Raw genomic sequence first — 23773 nt, forward strand, 5'->3', positions numbered from 1 at the left:
AGTATTGTGTTTCAGCCACTTCACCTGACCATCACTTGTAAATTCTACAAAAAAAATAAAGGCGGGGGGAAGGGGGGGGGGTGGGGGGAAGAAGAGAAGAGACACACACGGCGAACGGGAGCGTGCTTTTTTTTTGAGTAGGTCTTTGCTCCTTAAGGTAGGCCGAGCTGCCCGTTTTTCATGGTGGTTTAAAACCGAGACACCGCTGTTTCTGCAGAGGTTTCTCCTCGTTCTACCAAAGTCCTGGATCTAACGGACGCGGAATTCTTAAACCTGCCCACCCCCCCTCCCCTACCCGCACCCCCACCCCACCCTTGGGTTTGTATCCGAACGTCATAAATCAAGAGGAGCGAGGTACAAATATTCGCGATAAAATTAAGTGACTTGATTTCACTCCCGTAACCTGTTGAGAATAAGGCAAGTGATTCAGCACCGTAATGAACCGTACTCCCACTTGAAAACTGAAAGACTTCCCAACTCGAAGCCTTTCTGCAACCTGTATTGGTGTAGCCCTTCACAAGCTCAGATTATCACTTGTACCGAGGTGGAGGTTTAAGTAAGTCTGGTGACTGAGAGACCTTTTCGTAAAGTTAAAAGACCTGCAATTTAAAGAAAAAAAAACAAAAAAAAAGATAACACAACATACAGCAGTAGAAATCCATAAAATGAAGCCCGTTAGAGACGAACATTGGTTCAAACCAGCAGCACCAGGTAAAGCTGGGAGGGTGTCCAGCATATTTCAAAAAGTCGACCCACTGCAATTGCACACTGCCCCTTGTGCTTAACGTCTACAAGCCGTCAGGATCGTGGAAACGAGCAGTGGTGTAAACCAAAGACTGTTCTGGCTGTTTCAAACCAGCACCAATGCAATAGAGAGCTGAGGTCAGGACAGAGGTGGAACAGTGATTGGCTGTTCCAACCCTTGCAGCACCTCAATTAAAATATAAATCAGGTTTACACGTGTAAATACTTTGTAAAGTTCCAGTTTGGCTTGATTCATGTGCAATTTTTTTTTGTGTGTGTGTGTGTGTGTGTGTGTGTAAGTAAGTATTTTTTATTTATATACATGTCAACATACAGACGAATCAAAGGAGACCATTAATATGCCCTTCAATGTGCCTTGTTCAATTTACCTGACCTCTCATTGAGAAACAAACTCCTGCCTACGTACAATCGCTGGCCTACACAGGAACAGTGCATCACCGTCAGCTCGTCAGGGGTTGATCCCTCGATGTGCTGCTTCACACTGTCAGTAAATGTGGGGGCAGGGGAAAGGGGGGTGAGGGGCTTCGACCAGACATCTGTGAATCGTCCACACATCTCCCCTCTCCTGCCCCCCCGTCCCACCACCTCCCGAGTTTACTTTAGAGAGTTGATTCCAAGGATGAATCTAAAATGTCGTCATGGTGACTGGTGCTGTCGCTGTCACAGCTCTGTGCACTCGAGTAATTGGCCGCCTCTTGAAGCCTCATCAGCATGTTCATCTAGAAAGAGATTACACAATACGCCTGGTTAATCAAGGACCACTGTTGCTTGTAATCAAAACTTGTAATCAAAGCTTGTAATCAGAGACAGTCAACGTGACATAAAAACAGAAAATGCTGGAAATACTCAGCAGGTCAGGCAGTATCGGTGGAGAGAGAGAAACCGAGTTGACATTTCAGGTCGATGACCTTTCGTCAGAACTGGAAGAAGTTGAAGACTTAACAGTTTTTAAGCAAGTACAGAGTCAGGGAAAGGTGGGGTGGAAAGAACAAAAGGGAAGGTCTCTGATAGGGTGGAGGGCGGGAGTGATTAAATGACAAAAGGGATGATGGTGCAAGGCAAGGAGGGTGGGAATGGAACAAGTAAAGAAACAAAAGATGGGTCTAGAGGAGCTGTAAATGGCAACAGCAGAACCATTACCAGCACCTGCTGTCTGAAAAAAAACGGGAGCAGTGGTTATGATCTGAAGTTATTGAAATCATTGTTGAGTCCAGAAGGTTGTAAAATGCCTAAACGAGAGATGAGGTGCTGTTCCTTGAGCTTCCGTTGAGCTTCATTGGAACAGTGTAAGAGGCCGAGGACAGAGAGATCAGAGTGGGAGTGGGACGCGGAATTAAAATGGCAAATGACCGGCAGGTCAGGGTCACGCTTGCGGACTGAGCGGAGATGTTCAGCAAGGCGATCACCCAATCTGCGTTTGGTCTCCCCAGTGTAGAGGAGATCGCATTGTGAGCAGCGAATACAGTATCGTAAATTGAAAGAAGTACAAGTAAATCGCTGTTTCACCTGGAAGGAGTGTTTGGTGCCCTGGGCGGTGGGAAGGGAGGAAGTGAAAGGGCAGGTGTTGCATCTCCCGCGCTTGCACGGGAAGGTGCCGTGGAGAGGAGAGCGAGCGTTGGGGGTGATGTGACAATGTGCAAGATGAAATGGTCAACACCTGTATATTTATAAGCATATGGTGCCTGTGTTTCTATACGATCAGACGGTATCTGAGCAGAGCGTCCCATTAAAGGGTAACCTTTGTGTATGGCTGTTCACCATGTGCAAGATTTTGCTGGTTCCTTTTGCCCAATTTTAATATTTTGCCCACGATTCGATTAACCGACATTGATACAGGTTCTTGACCTTATTGATGACAGAACTATACCCTGTGACAATTTAACTTAACAGCAAACCAATCTGTAGCCAGGCAACCTAACTGTAACTAAAATAAAAGCAGAAAATGCTGGGAAACACTCAGCAGGTCAGGCAGCAACTGTGGAGAGAGAGAGAAATAAGAGATAACGTTTCAGCTCGATGACCTTTCGACAGAACTGGTGGGGAAGAGGGGTAGAGCAAAGTGAATGCCTGTTATACCCTCATTTTAACTCGAGTTATTTGACTCGGTGGCTTTAGTTTTGCACGTTCAATCGGAAAAACTGCTGCATATTAAACGGCATAAGAGACATTCACTTTGTAATGTTGTTTATAATGTCAGTGCATCTCCATCCTTAAAATATTGGACATTGCTATCCCTATAGTGTTGTATATTAATATCCCTACATTGTTGTATATTAATATCCCTACAGTGTTGTATATTCCTATCTCCACACTGTTGTACATTAATATTCCCAGTGTTGTATATTCCTATCCCTCCATTGTTGTATATTCCAACACTCCACTGTTGTATATTCCAATCCTACAGCGTTGTATATTCCTATCCCTCCATTGTTGTATATTCCTATCCCTGTAGTATGGTATATTAATATCCCTACAGTGCTGTATATTCCTATTCCTATAGCATTGTATATTCCTATCCCTCCACTGTTGTATATTCCTATCCCTGTAGTATTGTATATTAATATCCCTGTATTCCTATCCCTGTAGTATTGTATATTAATATCCCTACAGTATTGTATATTAATATCCCTACAGTATTGTATATTGATATCCCTACAGTGTTGTATATTTCTATCCCTACAGTATTGTATATTCCTATCCCTGTAATATTGTATATTAATATCCCTACAGTATTGTATATTCCTATCCCTGTAGTATTGTATATTAATATCCCTACAGTGTTGTATATTTCTATCCCTACAGTATTGTATATTCCTATCCCTGTAGTATTGTATATTAATATCCCTACAGTATTGTATATTGATATCCCTACAGTATTGTATATTAATATCCCTGCAGTATTGTATATTGATATCCCTACAGTATTGTATATTGATATCCCTACAGTTCTGTATGTTCCTATCCCTGTAGTATTGTATATTAATATCCCTACAGTATTGTATATTAATATCCCTACAGTATTGTATATTAATATCCCTACAGTATTGTATATTGATATCCCTGTAGTATTGTATATTAATATCCCTACAGTATTGTATATTCCTATCCCTGTAGTATTGTATATTAATATCCCTACAGTATTGTATATTAATATCCCTACAGTATTGTATATTGATATCCCTACAGTATTGTATATTAATATCCCTGCAGTATTGTATATTGATATCCCTACAGTATTCTATATTGATATCCCTACAGTTCTGTATGTTCCTATCCCTGTAGTATTGTATATTAATATCCCTACAGTATTGTATATTGATATCCCTACAGTATTGTATATTAATATCCCTGCAGTATTGTATATTGATATCCCTACAGTATTGTATATTGATATCCCTACAGTTCTGTATGTTCCTATCCCTGTAGTATTGTATATTAATATCCCTACAGTATTGTATATTAATATCCCTACAGTATTGTATATTAATATCCCTACAGTATTGTATATTGAAATCCCTGTAGTATTGTATATTAATATCCCTACAGTATTGTATATTCCTATCCCTGTAGTATTGTATATTAATATCCCTACAGTATTGTATATTAATATCCCTACAGTATTGTATATTGATATCCCTACAGTATTGTATATTAATATCCCTGCAGTATTGTATATTGATATCCCTACAGTATTGTATATTGATATCCCTACAGTTCTGTATGTTCCTATCCCTGTAGTATTGTATATTAATATCCCTACAGTATTGTATATTGATATCCCTACAGTATTGTATATTAATATCCCTACAGTATTGTATATTGATATCCCTACTGTATTGTATATTGATATCCCTGTAGTATTGTATATTAATATCCCTACAGTATTGTATATTAATATCCCTACAGTATTGTATATTGATATCCCTGTAGTATTGTATATTAATATCCCTACAGTATTGTATATTGATATCCCTGTAGTATTGTATATTAATATCCCTACAGTATTGTATATTCCGATCCCTACGGTGTTGTATATTTCTATCCCTACAGTGTTGTCTACACTCATGTGCATTTTATTTTGCATATTCAGGGGAGAACAATACAAAGTCTGAATCTACATTTGATTTTCAAGCTCCACCACCTGCCTATTTGAGAATGTTACCGAGGATCTGAAAACTGCCAGTACTGTCACTGTGGCGTGACCAACATCAAGTTCTGTACTTCAAGTCATCTAAATGCAAAAATGTGCAGCCACGGAGAAAATAAACGCTGTCACCCCGCTGGAGATGGATGGAGAGCGTCGATGACACACTGCGGTGGCAACGCGTCAAGTCTGCACAGCATCGCTTACCAGTGGATCGCCTTCACTGTCGCTCTGGGGGACCTGCTTGGAGGAACCTCCTTCCTTGGCGGCAGTGTGCCCGTCGTATCCCACATCCTCAGGTCGCAGCTGCAGTAGGGACGGCCACTCGTGCTGTAATGAGCCGGAGCTCCATGGGTACGTGTCCACAACCCACCTGGCTGGGTCCTCCCACTGAGCTCTTTTGCCGTACAACTGAAAGGTGGCAGGAGACGGGAAATGTAATTCTACGAGCTTGTACAATAATGCAGCTTAAGGACATAGGAACGTAGGAACAGGAGGAGGCCATTCAGCCCCTCGAGCTTGTTCCGCCATTCAATTAGGTTATGGCTGATCGGTATTTTGACTCCATCTACCCGCCTCGATTCCATGTCCCTTAATCCCCTCACCTAATAAAAATCAATCAATCTCAGTTTTGAAATTTTCAATTGACCCCCAGCCTCAACAGTTTTTTGGGGGGAGAGAGTTCCAGATTTCCACTACCCTTTGTGTGAAGAAGGGCTTCCCAACATCACCCCTGAACGGCCTAGCTCTAATTTTAAGGGTATGCCCCCATGTTCTGGACTCCCCCATTCGAATGAGACGTTGAACCGAGGCCCCACTCAGTTGGATATAAAAGATCCAACAGTACTATTTCAAAGAACAGCAAGGGAGTTCTCCCTGGTGTCCCGGCCAATATTTATCCCTTAACCAACATCACTAAAACAGATTATCTGGTCATTTATCGCACTGCTGTTTGTGGGAGCTTGCTGTGCACAAATTGGCTGCCACGTTTCCTACATTACAACAGTGACTACACGTCAAATATTTGAAGTCTCTATCCGCCTGCCCCAAACTGATGCAAGAGAGGGTGGGGAACTCCCTATATCGGGAGTTCCTGTGCCCTGTCCTCTTAGAGGCCTGGGGGAGCCGCTATGGCCAATTGCCTTTGATGTAACCAGCTTGTAATCAAAGGTAGTCATGATCTGGAATGCAGTGCCTGAAGGGGCAGTGGAAGCAGATTCAATAGTAAAGAATTGGATAAATACTTGGAAAGGAAAAATTTGCAGGGCTATGGGGAAAGAGCGGGGGAGCGGGACTAGTTGGATAGCTCTTTAAAAGAGCCAGCACAGGCACAATGGGCTGAAAGGCCTCCTTCTGTGCTGTACAATTCTATGATTCTAAGTGAAGTAAGCAAGTGCTTTCAACGTACTCGTGTCTGACCGATGCATGAAATTACCATCGTGCATCTGTTTATAAGCAATATTTTTATATATCTTGATCTGTGGCGTACTTCTCTGCTTTTGAGATATCAGAAACTAATATGATATGAATGTAGATTTAGCATCCCAACGCACAATGAAAAGCTGCAGAACAGAGCTTAAGAAAGACTTATGAAACGCATTACCTGAAGGCCCTCTCGTACTGCTTCTAGAAGGTAAGGTATAAGGGAATAGTTCCAAAGGTCTGTGAACCAAACCCTGGAACCATCTGCGTCCAAAGGACATGAGAGGAAAAGGCGAGGACCTGAAGCATGGAAAATGAATAAATCGATTAATGTGCAAACTAAGGGATATCTTACACAAGTCTATCTCAGAGTGGAGGACGGTACATTAAGGTACTGTTAAGAGAATCTACATTGCAACTCACCAATAGTCACATCAGAAGAGCTGTGTGTTTCTAGGAAGCCGTTTAGATGCTGCCACACTTTGGGAATCCAGTCAATTATTCTTAGGAGGTCACTGTTGCGCATGTTTCTGTCGATTTCAGTCTCAATTAGTTTCCGGCGCAGATATCGACCCAGAAATCCCTTCACAGGTTCCGTATGATTGGCACAGAGGACCCACCTGCACAGAAAGAACAAAAGACAAACTAGGAGTTACTTTGACTTGAAACAGAGCTAACGTTTGCATTCCTTCCTCTTTCACTCCTTTTACTCTCCTAAGGGCACTGGCTCATAGAATTTACAACACAGAAACAGGCCATTCGGCCCAACTGGTCTATACTAGCGTTTATGCTCCACACGAGCCTCCTTCCACCCCTCATTATCTAACCCTATCAACGTGTCCTTCTATTCCTTTCTCCCTCTTGTGTTTATCTAGCTTCCCCTTAAATGCATCTATGCTAATCACCTCAACCACTCCTTCCAGTAGAGAATTCCACATTCTCACCACTCTCTGGGTAAAGAAGTTTCTCCAGAATTCCCTATTGGATTTATTTGTGACTATCTTATATTTATGACCCCTAGTTTTGGACTCCCCCACGAGTGGAAACATCATCTCTACGTCTACTCTATCGAACCGCTTCATAATTTTAAAGACCTCTATCAGGTCACCTCTCAGCCTTCTCTTTTCTAGAGAAAAAAGCCCCAGTCTGTTCAGCTTTTCTTGATGGTTATAACCTCTTAGTTCTGGTATCGTGCTTGTAAATCCTTTTTGCAGCTTCTCCAGTGCCTTTATATCCTTTTTATTCAGCCTGGAGAACAAGTCCAGTTGTGTTTGCTGTCCTCCAGTGGGCTTCTCAACCGTGGGGTGGGGACAGCAAGGCCAAACCAAGTCCTGCCATGAGCTGCCACCCACACTTCAACTAAGTTCCTTCCATTTCTTTGAAAGTAAACTAGAGAGTCAAAAAATCACTTGTTTACAAAGCCAAAAATACTCGCTACGATCAAGAGACAACGACCTCCAGATTGGTTTTGGCTGAGACCGCACTCCAGAAGCTGGAGGCCCGAGGCTCGACCTTGGACATTTTAAAAGTTCCCTCCGCAATAACAAATGCCAGGAGTGACTGAGAATTTGCACATCAGAACGCACTGCAGCAACTCGCCAAGGATTCTTCGGCAGCACCTCCCAAACCCGTGACGTCCACTACCTTGAAGGACAAGGGCAGCAGGTGCATGGAGACACCATCACCTCCAAGTTCCCCTCCGAGTCACGCGCAATCCCGGCTTGGACATATATCGGCCGTCCCTTCATCGTCACTGGGTCAAAATCCTGGAACTCCCTACCTAACTGCATTGTGGGAGCACCATCACCACACGGACTGCAGCGGTTCAAGAAGATGGCTCACCGCCGCCTTCTCAGGGGGGCAACTAGGGATGGACAATAAATGCCGGCCTTGCCAGTGACGCCCACATCCCGAGATTGAAATTTGAAAAAATCTTGAGAATACACGCGCTCGATCGTAACTTCCATATCTCTTGGAGCCTCGCAAATGTCGGCTCTGCCACACTCTCCACCCTCTCCGATCAATCCACCGAGGCAGACAAACTCCTGACTTCCTCCCGTACCAGTCCTCCGAGATTCGGCTACATATCGTCGTGTTCTTTGGAGCTCGCCAGCGTCTTCAATCGTGAGCCCCGACCGGGAGCCCAAAGTCGTGGCCAATCCCGACCCTCCTCTTTTTGATGACCTCCTGAAAACAATTCCAGCAGCGAGCCTGTGAATGGGCTCCAGCTGCACGAGAAAAGAAGTCTCCCTCCCCAAATAAATTGTTGAATGCCTACATTCCCCTTTTTTCAAAGGATTGTCTGTAATTTATCATGTCGGACTATTAAAAAAGTTTTAATAACTTTTTCTCATATTGCATGCATATGCTTGTGCAACGGACCATGTCGATCAGAGCGTGATCCAACGGTTGAAAAGTTTCTGGTTAACGTTTTCAAAATAGTTCCCAGCTCCCCTGATTCACATTTAATTAATGTTACAGCATCAGGTCCTCATGTCCTTTCCTGGAACTCATAAACCCTTGGATTGGAACAGCTTCCACATATAGATTATAGGATATAGAAGCACTGGAGAAAGCGCAAAAAAGATTTACAACCATGATACCAGAACTGGGAGGTTATAGCTATCAGGAAGGACTGAACAGACTGGGGCTCTGTTCTCGAGAAAAGAGAAGACTAAAGGGGTGAACAGATGGAGGTTTTTAAAATTATGAAGGGGTTTTTATAGGGTAGACGTAGAGAAAATGTTTCCACTTGTGGGGGAATCCAAAACCAGGGGCCATAAATATAAGATAGTCACTAATAAATCCAATAGGGAATTCAGGAGAAACTTCTTTACTCAGAGAGTGGTTAGAATGTGGAATTCGCTACCACAAGGAGTGGTTGAGGTTAAAAGCACAAATGCATTTAAGGGGAAGCTAGATAAACACAAGAGGGAGAAAGAAATAGAAGAGTATGTTGACGGGGAGATGAAGTTAGGTGGGAGGAGGCTCGTGTGGAGCATAAACGCTAGCTTAGACCTGTTGGGCCGAATGGCCTGTTTCTGTGTTGTGAATTCTATGTCGACGAACCTTTCCGAAGAGGGAGGACAATCCAATACTCAAAAGAGCCCACTGTTTTTTTGCTGTACTGATTGAGGCATTTTTTACACACTCAGAATTGTGAGTTTGAGACCTAGAGTTTATGCACGGGAGCGTATTTTGAGAATTTGGGCATGTTTTATGTCCATGAATGGGGAAATCATGGGGACCCGGCGTCCAATTATCTGTTTTCATATCTTTGCACCGTTCCCTTGGAGAATAAAGTAGTGGAAGGATTCACGGCTAATTAACAGTCTGATAGGCCGTAACGTGAACACTCGTTCCATGGCCGGAACCATTTTTATACCAGCCGATACGATGGTTAGTCCTAGACAGCCGGAGGGTTTAATGGGCTCCCACAACCCATACGATGAGCAGGGACCACCCACACCCACCTGACACGAGTATCCCACTGGATGTCAACCCAGAATTCAGAGCCGGAGCTCCAGTCTCCACTCCCCAGGACTGTCTGGAGCTCCAGTCTCCACTTGCTGGGACTGTCTGGAGCTCCAGTCTCCACTCCCCGGGACTGTCTGGAGCTCCGGTCTCCACTCCCCGGGACTGTCTGGAGCTCGGGTCTCCACTTGCCGGGACTGTCTGGAGCTCCAGTCTCCACTTGCCGGGACTGTCTGGAGCTCGGGTCTCCACTTGCCGGGACTGTCTGGAGCTCCAGTCTCCACTCCCCGGGACTGCCTGGAGCTCCGGTCTCCACTTGCCGGGACTGTCTGGAGCTCCAGTCTCCACTCCCCGGGACTGTCTGGAGCTCCAGTCTCCACTCCCCGGGGACTGTCTGGAGCTCCGGTCTCCACTCCCCGGGGACTGTCTGGAGCTCCGGTCTCCACTTGCCGGGACTGTCTGGAGCTCGGGTCTCCACTCCCCGGGACTGTCTGGAGCTCCAGTCTCCACTTGCCGGGACTGTCTGGAGCTCCGGTCTCCACTCGCCGGGACTGTCTGGAGCTCCGGTCTCCACTTGCCGGGACTGTCTGGAGCTCCGGTCTCCACTTGCCGGGACTGTCTGGAGCTCGGGTCTCCACTTGCCGGGACTGTCTGGAGCTCCAGTCTCCACTCCCCGGGACTGTCTGGAGCTCCAGTCTCCACTCCCCGGGGACTGTCTGGAGCTCCGGTCTCCACTCCCCGGGGACTGTCTGGAGCTCCGGTCTCCACTTGCCGGGACTGTCTGGAGCTCGGGTCTCCACTCCCCGGGACTGTCTGGAGCTCCAGTCTCCACTTGCCGGGACTGTCTGGAGCTCCGGTCTCCACTCGCCGGGACTGTCTGGAGCTCCGGTCTCCACTTGCCGGGACTGTCTGGAGCTCCGGTCTCCACTTGCCGGGACTGTCTGGAGCTCCGGTCTCCACTCCCTGGGACTGTCTGGAGCTCCGGTCTCCACTCCCCGGGACTGTCTGGAGCTCCAGTCTCCACTCGCCGGGACTGTCTGGAGCGAGGGTTTGAACGCTGCACCTTCTGACTCAGAGGGGCAGGAATGCTACCACTGAGCCAAAGGCTCGCTCCTTCCCGATTGGGTGAAGATCTGCAAATTGATGTAATCACACCTCTGGAACTTTTTTAAAAGGGAGGGGAATGTGGGGGAATAAGTGAAACAGAGGCAAAGTCAAAGGAAAATAATCGGATGAAGCCTTCAATGTTTGATGTTAGTCTTCGCAAGTACCTGAAGTTGTGGTGGAGCTCCAAGTTAGCAGAAGAAGAGACAGCTTGGTTCATTGTTCCAATAACATATGGACTGCAGAAATTAAAAAGACACACGGATTACACATGCTGCACAAAAACGAAATCAAAACATCGTTTCAGATGAAAGGGGGGTGGATTTTCCACAGTGGGATTCCTCACCCGTCCGCAACAGGAGAAGGAAACTCCGGGCAAAGGGCGTAAGTTACGACGGACCATCGGGAAAACCACCTCCCCACGGAAATCCACCTCCAATGTGTCTAAGGGGAGTTTCCCACTGCAACTTTAGTGTCATGGCCAAGTGGCTTCCACTTCCCAACAGTGTCGAAGTTGGGAGCGGAGATTTGACTCCTGAGAGAAGCAGGGTGAGAGTCGCTGGTGGCAACAGATTCACACCTCTTAGGTTTGACGGTGCATGAGGTGAGACTCCGGTACCCTATCAAACTGGGTTTCAAAGATGCCCAAGGGTGGGGGATCCCTAGACTACCTGGACACTTTTAAAATCTAAATGGAGTTGGTTTAAATATTTAGAGAGTAATGCCCATACTCTCTGAGCCTACGCGCTGAGAATTCCCACAGACGTTCTCCTGATCGTCCTCTCTAACTTCAACGGAAGATCGGTGGAAACACTAGAGAAACAGAAATTCTGCCCCGTGCGTTTTAGCAAGATTTTGGTCACCCCTACTAATACCTCTTTCTTTGGTTTGTCTTTCTGATGAGATGTTAAACCAAGGCCCCGTCTGCCCTCTCAGGTGGACGTAAAAGAACCCATGGCACTATTTCGAAGAAGAGCAGGGGAGTTCTCCCCAGTGTCCAGGCCAATATTTATCCCTCAGCCAACATCACTAAAATACAGATTATCTGGTCATTATCTCATTGCTGTTTGTGGGAGCTGCCGTGTTTCCTACATTACAACAGTGACTGCACCTCATATGTACTTTGTTGGCTGTAAAGCGCTTTGGGATGTCCTGAGGTTGTGAAAGACGCTATATCAATGCAAATTCTTTCCTTCTTTCTTAACGAACAAGTTACTTACCATTTGTGATATCTACAATTGAGGAATCCATTGAAGATGTCACTCAATGAACCAACATGATGGAGGTTATCCAGGATTATTACTAACGGAAGATCAGATCCATTATCTGCCGCAGTGCACTGATCGGCCAGATTTGATAAGTATTGACGCAATTCCTTCAAATGTTAAAAAGAAAAAACACATTTATTACAGATGTTATCACATTTTCAACCGCTGAAAGTAGGATACTTCTGTGTCTATTTAACGGTGCCAATATTTCTCTGTTGATTCTCCTCCCTTTCCCAAGGGTTAAGAAACTTGGCCAATTTTTAAATATATGTTCTTAGGATGCAGGAGACTCTGGCAAGGCTAAATTTCTTGCCCATTCCAGCAATGCCTCGAATTTAATAATTCTCATCCTTGTGTTCAAATCCCTCCATGGTCTCGCCCCTCCCTATCTCTGTAATCTCCTCCAGCCCTACAACCCTCCGAGATCTCTGCGCTCTTCCAATTCTGGCCTCTTGTCCATCCCCCACTCCTTTCATCCCACCATTGGTGGCAGTGCCTCCATCTGGCTAGGTCTTATGCTCTGGACTTACCTCCCTAAACCTCTCCACCTTTAAGGCGCTCCTTAAAACCGACCTCTTGCTCAAACTCTTGGTTGCCTGTTCTAATATCTCCTTACATGGCTTGGTGTCAAATTTTGTCTGATTATGCTCCTGTGGAGCGCCTTGAGACGTTTAACTACTGCGTTACAAATGAGTGGCTAACTAGACCACTTCAGAGGGCATTAAGACTGGAGTCACATGTAAGGTGGGCCAGTTAGGAGAGGAAGGCTCCCAGTTGGGTTTTTATGACAATCCATGGTCATTTTTTCTGCTGGCCCACAAATTACCATATTTATTGAGCTCAATTTTACAACCAGCCATGGTGGGATTTGAACTCCAGGTTGCTGGTCCAGTACCATAACCACTACACTACCGTACCCAAATAATTTTCCTCTCCATAACCCAGGGGTGCTGAGGCCATTTGAGGCACCCATATAACCACCCTAGTGGAGATCAGCACAGACTGGCACTCGACCCTGGGATCTTTCTGAACCGCACGGTTGAATTATTCATCAGATAAAGTTGCTGGGCCACTGGGGAGCAGGAGTTGGCCCGATGGCAATCTTACTGAGCTGCCAGAATCTCTCCTTACCTTGCTGGACTTGTGGTCCACATTAAACGTAGCTATTGACCCATCGGTGACTTCCCTTCCAGACCTATTCACCAGGAATTCAGCAAGTCTGTTGGCCAAGTAGGTTTTGCCAGTGCCGCTGGGCCCAGAGAGAATGATCCTCCGATGTTCGAGCAGAATGTTGAGGTAACGGTGTGTTGTAGGTTTCGGTATCAGTGTCTCAAACACCAAACTGTCCACGCTGTTCTCTGCCACACCTGAAAACGGGACCCACTTTTGGAATGAGAGCAAAGCGACAAGGTAAAACTGACAGGGATAGAGATCCAACTCGGACGGTAATTGCAAAATGGGTGATAGCGAACTGGCCGCCCGTTTTACACCCGCTCTATTTTAGCGGGTGTAAAATGGGCAGTCGATTTGCTATCGCGCGTTTCGCGTTACCGCTCGACACGGATTTCTATCCCACAATCTGTTTACCGAAGGTATAGATTTCACAGCACAGAAAGAGACCATTTGCCCATCTAGCAGTTGTATTGGACTCCCTTTCCAGAGAGACCACATATCGGCTCAAGGACCTTGGTCTATTTACTTTAGAGCAGAGTGGACTTGGAGGCGACCTGATTGAGGTCTATAAAATAATTATTCCAGTTTAACAGATTGGGGAGGACCAGAAGACACGAGTTTAAACTATGGGAGAGTGGGAATAGACTGGGTGTTGGGCGGTTCCTCTTTTCCCGGAGAGTAGTGAGCCTCTGGATTGCGTTGCCGGCTGGTGTGGTGGGTGCTGACTCTCTGTTTACCTTCAAGAGGGAGCTTGACCCGTACCTGTCTGAGGCAGAGATCGCATCATATAGAAGTTGAATGTCTTTATAGATAACACTTGGTCCATGTGATCTCCTGGACTGGTTTCGATCGCCTGAGTGGGGCCTGAGGAGAGGAATTTCCCAGAGTATTTTTCCCCTTATTGGGCCTGGGTTTTTCTCTGGTTTTTTTTTTTCCTCTCCCCAGAGATTACATGGCCGTGGGGGTGGGTGGGGGGAAGGGAGAAGTGTTTAGTCACAATGCTCTGGCCATCATGAGTGTGGGGCAGTCTTGATGGACCAGCTGGTCTTTCCTGCCCATCATTTTCGTATGCATCAGGTCCCAACCTACGCAGGCATTTAGACACGGCTTCTTCCCATTAAAGTGAGTTTCAGCAGTTGTCCTGCGATGAACCGTGAGCAGCACACGAAGCCACAACCTATCAGATATTCACCGAGAGATACTGAGGCTGAGCAAGATGTGGGGGGAGATCTTACGTCCTATGAAAGCACATTACAAAAATGACGAGAGGGGAGCTCTTGCTTTACCTTTTCAAAGCACTCCCTCTAAAATATTTAAGATTCACTCGAAGGAAATAGTCTGACAATTCATTTAGTGGTGGGAATAATAAACTGGGGTAAAATGCAGAATTGGGCTGGCAAACTCGCTCGCAAACCAAAATGGGATGCTAACGTTCAGTTCATTTGGCAAATTCTTACAATATCATTCAGCTCTACCGAGAGCCACCTAATTGGACGGACATGTCACGACTCAGCGGGCAGCACTCTCATCTCTGAGTCACAAAGGTCGTGGGTTCAAGTCCCACTCCAGAGACTTGAGCACAAAATCCAGGCCGTCACTCCCAGTGCAGTACTGAGGGAGTGCTGCACTGCCGGAGGTGCCGTCTTTCGGATTAGGCGTTAAACCGAGGCCCTGTCTGCCCTCTCAGGTGGATGTAAAAGATCCCATGGCACTATTTCAAAATAGAGCAGGGGGTTTTCTCCCCACTGTCCTGGCCAATATTTATCCCTCAACCAACATCACTAAAAAAAAAACCATAATTGCCTAGTCATTATCTCATTGCTGTTTGTGGGACCTTGCTGTGTGCAAATTGGCTGCTGCGTTTCCTATATTCCAATAGTGACGACAACTCATTGGCTGTAAAGCGCTTTTGGGACGTCCTGAGGTTGTGAAAGGCGCTATATAAATGCAAGATTTTTCTTTAACAAACGCCTTTCAGACCCATAATTACCCACCCCCCAGAGAAAAGTAACATCGTAAGTTACCTTTAAGATTCACAGTAATGACGTTGCTCTCCCCGACTAAATATCCACAAGGCAGTAGTTCAGGCAGCTCCAGATTGCTGGCTCTTACGATATCACCTATGTTGTAGCTAAGAACACTGTCGGAAGTCAGCCCAAGGCTCGTGGTTGGATCCAGACGAAAAATGTACTCCTACGTTGCCAAACAGAAAGACAAACGTTAACACATTTAATTGAACATTTTTACTTATTCATTCTCAGGATGCGTTTGTCGCTGGAAAGGCTGGTATCTAGTTGACCCGAGAAGGTGGCTGTGGGCCTTCTTCTCTCATAGAGGTTGTCCGTTTAACTCAGGGGCTCGCTAGGCCATTCGTAGACTAGAGCCACATGTAGGGAGATCAGGTAGGAGGTGGCCACATCCCACTGCTGTCGGACATTAGTAAACCAGTTGGGTTTTTTTACGACAATCCGACAGCTCTCATGGTCACTTGTTTCTGGTGTTGGCCCACACTTTACCACAGGGGACGCAAATCTAGACAACGGGGGCCACTTCAGAAGTACTCGTTCCTGCCGTGCGGCTGTGCCCGACCGGCGCACGCTTCGGGGATTTGCGTAGCGTCCACGGCCCTACAATTTTCCATCCGTCGATTTTAAGGGGAGGAGAGACGTGCACGGTGGTCTCCAGGAATTCCTGATACTTAACCTTCCGTTGCAGCGAGGAAGGAGGCCTGACTATCGGTGAACTTAACGGGGAGCTGCGATCGGAAGGGAGTCCCGGGTGGTAGAGTCGGCCCGCGGCGTTGTAGGCCCTGATTCTCCAACTCGCGTTCCCTCCGACTGAGGCTCCCCCTTCTGGGAGTGTGGGATTGGAGCACTTGATCTTCGACACGGCCACAAAGTACCGCGCGCGGTTTCCGACTGAGAAACGAGAGGACCCTGAAACTCAAAAGGGAAGTGCAGGCCGACTTTTGCCTAGACGTACAACGGCCTACCTTAAACAAACGGCGGATAACGCCATCGAGAACGTCCCACTTTGTTTTCCCGCTGACTCCTATCGAGCCTATCAGGTACTGAAGAGTTTTCTCACCCTGAAAGGAAAGCGATCGCACACGATAATTATGAGCTGCTTTAACAGTTTGGGAAAAAAAATACAGTGGCCCTCAGCGTAACACTCTCCACAGGCTACACTGAGATAAACTCTCTCGACAAACTCCCTGCCTTTGGAACGAGGTGTTAAAGAGAGACTCCCCAATCTGCCGGTCCCAGCAGACGGTGCCGTGGCTCCGTTTGAGAAGGAGCAGGAAGTTCTCCCGATGTCCCGGCCAACATTCCACCACAAACAAACGACGTGGTGGGCTCGTTCACTGGCTGTCGGTGGGACCCTCCCTCACACTGTGCAGTGTGCAGATTGCCAGCTCTGCATGCCTCCGTAACAGCTGTGATTGCACTTCAGCAAGATAAAGGAATCCATTGTACGAGAGGTGCTCGGGACGTCCTGAAAGACCTGAGAAGGCACTAACAGAAATGCATGCTCTTTCCTCTCTGTAATTGCACGGTTTCCACAGGTTTAATTACAGACAATAGCTACTGCATGTAAAATAATTTTCGTAATCCCTGCCCGGCATTTAGAAATGATCATCCCTTGGAAATTTTAAAATATATATATATATTATTACAGAATCATGGATTCCTACAGTGCAGAAGGAGGCCATTCGGCCCATCGTGTCTGTGCTGGCTCTTTGTAAGAGCTGTTCCAGTTAGTCCCGCTCCCCAGCGCGGAACGGCACTTGCAGAGAGAGCTCGGGCTGGGAGATCGCGGCTCGTAAAACCTGATTTTCCATCCGTTAATATGAACGATGAGAAAATGAGGCACAGCGAGCTCGCAATTTCCCAACCCTGACCCCCTGCTGGGCGTCCGATCGAGGAATCAGCTCCAGGTGTCCATCAAAGCAGCAACAAAGCTGAGACCGCTAGATTTTTGTTAGGCAAAGGATACTAAGGGTTGCGGAACCAAGGCGGGTAAATGGAGTTGAGATACAGATCAGCCATGATCTAACGGAATGGTGGAACAGGCTCGAGGGGCTGAATGGCCTCCTCTTGTCCCTAACAACATTTCACTTAAATTATCTTTTAAAAATGCCTCCCTCCCCCACCACCAATCTGGGACTCACACTCCGAACCCAGTATCTGTTACTTCACCTTATTTCTTTTGAGCTGTTTGTTCAGGCAGATCACAATTCTGACGCTACAGCCCTCCTTACGAAACGACCCGTCAGCCCCATCATCGAGTAAGATATCTGCAAAGGGGAATAAAATGTACAGTGAGCCCACGTTTCTTTCAGGTTCAAATTTATTGCCCTGACTTTCATTTTGGCTTTATAAACAGAGGCGTAGAGTACAAAAGCAAGGCAGTTATGCTAAACCTTTATAAATCACCGGTTAGGCCTCAGCTGGAGTATTGTGTCCAATTTTCTGGGCACTGCCCTTTATGAAGGATGTCAAGGCTTTAAAGAGGGTGCAGAGGAGATTTACTAGAAAGGTGCCAGCGATGAGAGACTCAGTTACGTGGAATGACTGAAGAAGCTGGGATTGTTCTCCTTAGAGCAGAGAAGGTTAAGGGGAGATTTAACAGAGGTGTTCAAAATTATGAAGGGTTTTGACAGAGTAAATAAGGAGAAACTGCTTCCACTGGCAGGAGGGTCGGTAACCAGAGGACACAGATTTAAGGCAATTGGCAAAAGAACCAGAGACGAGATGAGGAGAATTTTTTTTTACGCAGCGAGTTGTTACGATCTGGAATGCGCTGCCTGAAAGGGCGGTGGAAGCAGATTCAATAATAACTTTCAAAAGGGAACTGGATATATAATTGAAAAGGAAAGATTTACAGGGCTACAGGGAAAGAACGGGGGGACACTGAGCAAATCAATGTCTTGGGGCAACTGACAAGCCATGGTGATTCACTGTATCCGTGATCATTATGGGATAGATTTTGCACTCAGCGCTCTTATCATACAAATGCTTCATGTGCTTCACGGCAAATTCCTTTGCTTGGTCTAACGGGACTAATTGGACAGCTCTTTCAAAGAATCGGCACAGGCACGATGGGCCGAATGGCCTCCTTCTGCGCTGTAAGATTCTTTGACATGATTTACCAAAAGAGGCTGGCACATTGTTTTTATTCGTTCGTGGGATGTGGGCGTCGCTGGCGAGGCCGGCATTTATTGCCCATCCCTGATTGCCCCTTGAGAAGGTGGTGGTGAGCCGCCTTCTTGAACCGCTGCAGTCCGTGTGGTGACGGTTCTCCCACAGTGCTGTTAGGAAGGGAGTTCCAGGATTTTGACCCAGCGACGATGAAGGAACGGCGATATATTTCCCAGTCGGGATGGTGTGTGACTTGGAGGGGTAACACTGAGCAAATCAATGTCTTGGGGCAACTGACAAGCCATGGTGATTCATTGTATCCGTGATCATTATGGGATAGATTTTGCACTCAGCGCTCTTCCATTACAAATGCCTTCACGGCAAATTCCTTTGATTAGTCTAACGGTACCGTTAGGGCCTGGGTTAAAATCACGCGGGGAAGAATTTGGTAGCTCCACGTCAAACGTTCGTAGAAGAACGTTGCAGGCTGAAAAATAAATTCCACCCCATAAATGGGTTTGAGACTCTGATGCTCACATTAGACTGGTACAACATACTGACAGTACACTGTGAACACAAATGGAGAGTGCCATTATATTGGCTGTTCACACTACTATGGAGAAGGGAGTCAGACAGGGTGACACACATGCATGTTCAGGTACGTACACTGAGTGAAATGCATGCACAGGGGCACGGTGCTATTTGGCAGCCTGCTGCATGACTACTTCATTTTCTCCCAACTAAAAAAGAGAACTAAAGAAAGTACTTGCATTTCCATAGCGCCTTTTACGACCTAAGGATGTCCTAAAGTGCTTTACAGCCAATGAAGTACAGTCACTGTTGTCATGTAGGAAACGCGGCAGTCAATTTACGCACAGCAAGCTCCCACAAATAGCAATGAGATAAATGACCAGATAATCTGTTTTAGTGATGTTGGTTGAGGGATAAATATTGGCCAGGAAACCGGGGAGAACTCCCCTGCTCTTCTTCGAATAGTGCGGTGCGATCTTTACCTCCACCTGAGATGGCAGACGGGGCCCCAGTTTAACATCTAACATCCGAGAGACAGCACCGCGGACAGTGCAGCACTCCCTCAGGCTGGGAGTGTCAGTCTGAATTTTTGTGCTCAAGTCATGGGAGTGGGACTTGAACCCACGACCTTCTGACTCAGAGTCGAGAGTGCGAAACTAATTGTGTTGGAAATTTAATGCGGGGGGGGGGGGTGGGGGAACGGGGGGCACAGGAATGAGACATAAAGAGCAAGTGAATCGATATACAGGTTTGTTATGCTGTGAGTGGCACAAAGAAAACCAATTGGCAAAGTTCACCGCATCTCATTCTACAGGCAGAACTTGAAAAAAAAATCTGCAGATGCTGCAAGTCTGAATCAAAAACCGGAAACCACTAGAAACCTTCTCACGAAGGGCCCATTAACTTGTCTGCTCTCTTCACAGATGCTGACTGACCCATTGAGTGTTTCCAGCATTTTTTGCTGCACTCTAGTACTGCACACTTGAAATGAGCTGCGTGCTTTTGTTCTCCATTGTAATTGTATATATTACAACAGTGACTACACTTCAAAAGTACTTAATTGGCTGTAAAGCGCTTTGGGAGGCCCTGAGGTCATGAAAGGCGCCATGTAAAAGCAAGTTCTTTCTTTATACCGAAAGGAAGTGCTGATTCTTTAAAGAGTTCATTCTCAGGACGTTGGTGTTGCTGGCAAGGCTGGCATTTATTGCCCATTCCTAGTTGCCCCATTTCATAGGGCAGTTAAGAGCCAATCACATTGATTTGGGACTGGAGTCACGTATAGGCCCAGACCGGGTAAGGACGGCAGATTTCCTTCCCCAAAAAGGACATTAGTGAACCAGATGGGTTTTTATGACAATCCGACAGCTCCATGGTCACTTCTACTGATACCAGATTTTTATTTCCAGATTTTTATAAACTGAATTCAAATTCTCAAACTTTTATGGTGGGATTTGAACTCACACTCTGCTGTATTACTAGTCCAGGCCTCTAGGCTACCAGTCCAGTAGCATAACAACTACACTATCGTACCCATGAGCGCACATATTAAAAAAATATATGGCCAGATTCCCATTGGAACTCTAGCAGATACAGCTCGGAATAAGGCCGGGACCCAGTTACACTGAGTCGTGACCTTAATTGGGACACCCTTCATGTGAGAGCTGGACCTGTTTCAGGCTGGGGCCGAGGTCTCCTCGTACATGAGGTAGGTACTGTGTAACATTCATCGGAGTCAACGTGGTCTCCTGGACTAGTTTCGATTGGCTAAGGAGGTCGGAGAGGAATTTTCCAGATTATTTTCCCCTAATTGACCTGGTTTCCGATCGCAATTCATCCCTCTTCCCCGCCAATGTCGGGGTCAGTAAAGTGGATGTGAGGTTGACCCTAGCAGTGAACGCTGCATCTTTTGGGATTGGCAAGAAGGAAAAATCACAGAGGATTACATAGAATTTTACAGCACCAAAACAGGCCATTCGGCCCAACTGGTCCATGCTGGTGTTTATGCTCCACACAAGCCTCCTCCCTCCCTACTATCAGCATATCCTTCTATTCCTTTCTCCCTCATCTGTTTATCCAGCTTCCCCTTAAATGTATCTATGTTATTCGCCTCAACTACTCCTTGTGGTAGCGAGTTCCACATTCTCACCACTCTCTGGGTAAAGAAGTTTCTCCTGAATTCCTTACTGGATTTATTAGTAACTATCTTATATTTATGGCCCCTAGTTTTGGACTCCCCCCACAAGTGGAAACATCTTCTCTACGTCTACCCTATCAAACCCCTTCAGAACTTCAAAGGCCTCCATCAGCTCACCCCTCAGCCATCTCTTTTCTAGAGAAAAGAGCCCCAGTTTGTTCAATCTTTCCTGATAGGTATAACCCCTCAGTTCTTATAATTATGGCACGCCATCATTCTCAAAAGTGCAGCGTGATGAGGGACAAGGAGAATGAAATTAGTTCCTTGGCGAAAGTGCGAAATGGGTGATAGCGAATGCGTAGCCCAATTTACACCGGGCCCGGCTCTCTCCTCTGGTGCAGGGGCTTCGGATTTCCACTGCGGTCAATGGAAAAGTAAATCGGGAACGGTGTAAATCAGGCCACCGATTCGCTATCACCCGTTCCGCGCTTTCGCTGAGGGATCAATTTCACCCCCTTTAATCACAAGGTTCAATTTATAAGGCATGAGTTATGAACAAAGTACACGTTATTTTTAAAGAACCTGTTAGTTTTAGGGTACACTATTAATAAGGTTCAACTAGCACTAATGTCAAGGTGAACACACAAAGGAGCTTACAGAAGGGAGGGGGGTGGGCGTCATCCTTACAATGTCATGGAAACACAAACCAATTGACGTATTTTACCTTCTTTAAAACCTGGCTCCTTTACCTTCCGCTTCTTACCTACAGCCCTCAGATCTGTGAGACAACACACACTCACGTTAATTGTCACGCAGATTCAACTAAATCGGCCAGTTCTCTCGCAGCTGAAGGTCTTTTCTCAGTTGCCACCTTACCTGATGCAGTGGCGTCTGTGACGTTGAGGTTGTGCAGGGAAAGTCCCAAAGACTGTCGGGATGAGGAAGAGGAAGATGAGGTTGAAGACTGGGACTGAGTGCGAGCTGCCCCACTGCTGCTCCCGGTCTCCGATTTCAAACGGTCGTTTTCGGCTTTGAGCAGTTCAATCTCATTCTGCAATAGAGCAGGAATAAGTCTGGAATAACGTCTGGCCAAGAAAATATCTGTATCATAACCAGGTTAAACCGTTCGGACTTTGGCTACATTTCTCTTTGGTTTAGCCACCCACCTCCTCAGCCATGTTTTGAGAACATGTCACCGTGGAAACTGCCTGTACCTCCACAACCGGCCTTAAAGTAAGGCTCCGATAGTTTTAATGTTAAAATGAACATTGGCAACCAAAAGACCATTATCGGATTAATAAGCAGTCGTTGGTCAAGCAGCACGGGCAAATGTGGAGACGGTGTACTGTGCCACATGGGATAGAAGGTGAGAACATTAGAGGGACAGTCACCTCAGGCAGCTGACAGCCGTGGCTCTCTCGCCTTTGCGTCAGGAGGTCTGCGTTCAAGGCCCACTCCAGAGACTCGAGCACAAAATCTACCCCGAAGTTCCCGGTGCCAGCGCTGAGGGAGCGCTGCACTGTCGGAGGTGCCGTCTTTTGGACGAGGCGTTAAACCGAGGCCCCGTCTTCCCTCTCAGGTGGATGTAAAAGATCCCACGGCCACTATTTCGAAGAAGAGCAGGGGAGCTCTCCCTGGTGTCCTGGTCAATATTTATCCCTCAACCAACATCATTAAAAAACAGATTATCCGGTCATTACTCCGTTGCTGTTTGTGGGATCTTGCTGTGCGCAAATTGACTCCTGGGTTTCCTACAATACAACAGTGGCTACGCTTCAGAAAGTATTTGCGTTGGCTGTAAAGCGCGTTGGGACGTCCAGAGGTTGTGAAAGGCGCTGTCTTTATTTTTTTTTAATTTCACCTGCATCCTGTTCATGGCTTCCCGGATTTGGTCAAGATGATGTGCGGAGCTCAGGGCTTCCAAGCGGATATCCGTCAACTTCAGTTCCTTTTCTCGCAGCTCGCTCTTGAGGTGCACAATGGCCTCGGCCTCTGTCTCTGTGCACTCACAGATGCTAAAAGCATTAAGGCAAAGGCATTTATCAGCCAACCGCATCGAAGTCATGCGTTAGAAGGGTCGATTGTAAGGCAGCACCTTGCAAAGACACCACCGGTCTACGTTCGCCAAAAAACAGTTAGAATTGATAAAAGCGGAGCAGCGAACTTGAAGCTTTTGGAGGAACAAAACTCCCAGGTGATCAGAGACGGACATCATTACATCAACTGAGATCAGGAGCACAATCAGATCAACGAACTCTGGAAGATTTCCAATTTGGAGTGCATTCACACTACAGGTTTAGTACCAGTGCGAAGCTGTTTCAACTTTGCACCGACGCTAAAGTTATGGGGTTAGATTTTTGTCCGCACCACCCCCGGGTGGTAATCTGGAGCAGATCGCACACCCCTTATGGAACCTGCCTGATTTTCATTCCATTGGAGTGTAAACCAGACTTCCTCCTCCTGGGAGTCTCCCTCTGCTTTATCTGGTGTCAGGTTGGGCCTTGACTCTGGACTCAGGCTGCACCAGGGTTGCCAACCCTCCAGGGTTGCCCTGGAGTCTCCAAGAATTGAAGGTTAATCTCCAGGATACAGTTGCGAGCAACACCCGGGGAGAGAA

At 46.5% G+C, this 23773-nt stretch overlaps 1 protein-coding gene across 2 annotated transcripts in view; it reads right to left on the bottom strand.

Moving 5' to 3' along the window:
• Positions 1-313: 313 nt before the first annotated feature.
• Positions 314-23773, bottom strand: part of nav3 (neuron navigator 3) — a 247403-nt gene continuing 223943 nt past the window's right edge. For both annotated transcript variants that reach the window (XM_067999283.1, XM_067999282.1), the window contains 12 exons: positions 23018-23171; positions 22033-22207; positions 17550-17647; positions 16343-16438; positions 15375-15543; positions 13309-13544; positions 12130-12284; positions 11077-11148; positions 6755-6951; positions 6513-6631; positions 5117-5320; positions 314-1484 (listed from right to left, as the gene is read on the bottom strand). In XM_067999283.1, coding sequence (XP_067855384.1) covers positions 1365-1484; positions 5117-5320; positions 6513-6631; positions 6755-6951; positions 11077-11148; positions 12130-12284; positions 13309-13544; positions 15375-15543; positions 16343-16438; positions 17550-17647; positions 22033-22207; positions 23018-23171 — 1795 coding nt within the window. In that variant the 3' untranslated portion in view covers positions 314-1364. The remainder of the gene's footprint in view (positions 1485-5116; positions 5321-6512; positions 6632-6754; positions 6952-11076; positions 11149-12129; positions 12285-13308; positions 13545-15374; positions 15544-16342; positions 16439-17549; positions 17648-22032; positions 22208-23017; positions 23172-23773) is intronic.

The sequence above is a fragment of the Heptranchias perlo genome, chromosome 18, assembly GCF_035084215.1.
Source record: "Heptranchias perlo isolate sHepPer1 chromosome 18, sHepPer1.hap1, whole genome shotgun sequence".
Classification (NCBI taxonomy): domain Eukaryota; kingdom Metazoa; phylum Chordata; class Chondrichthyes; order Hexanchiformes; family Hexanchidae; genus Heptranchias; species Heptranchias perlo.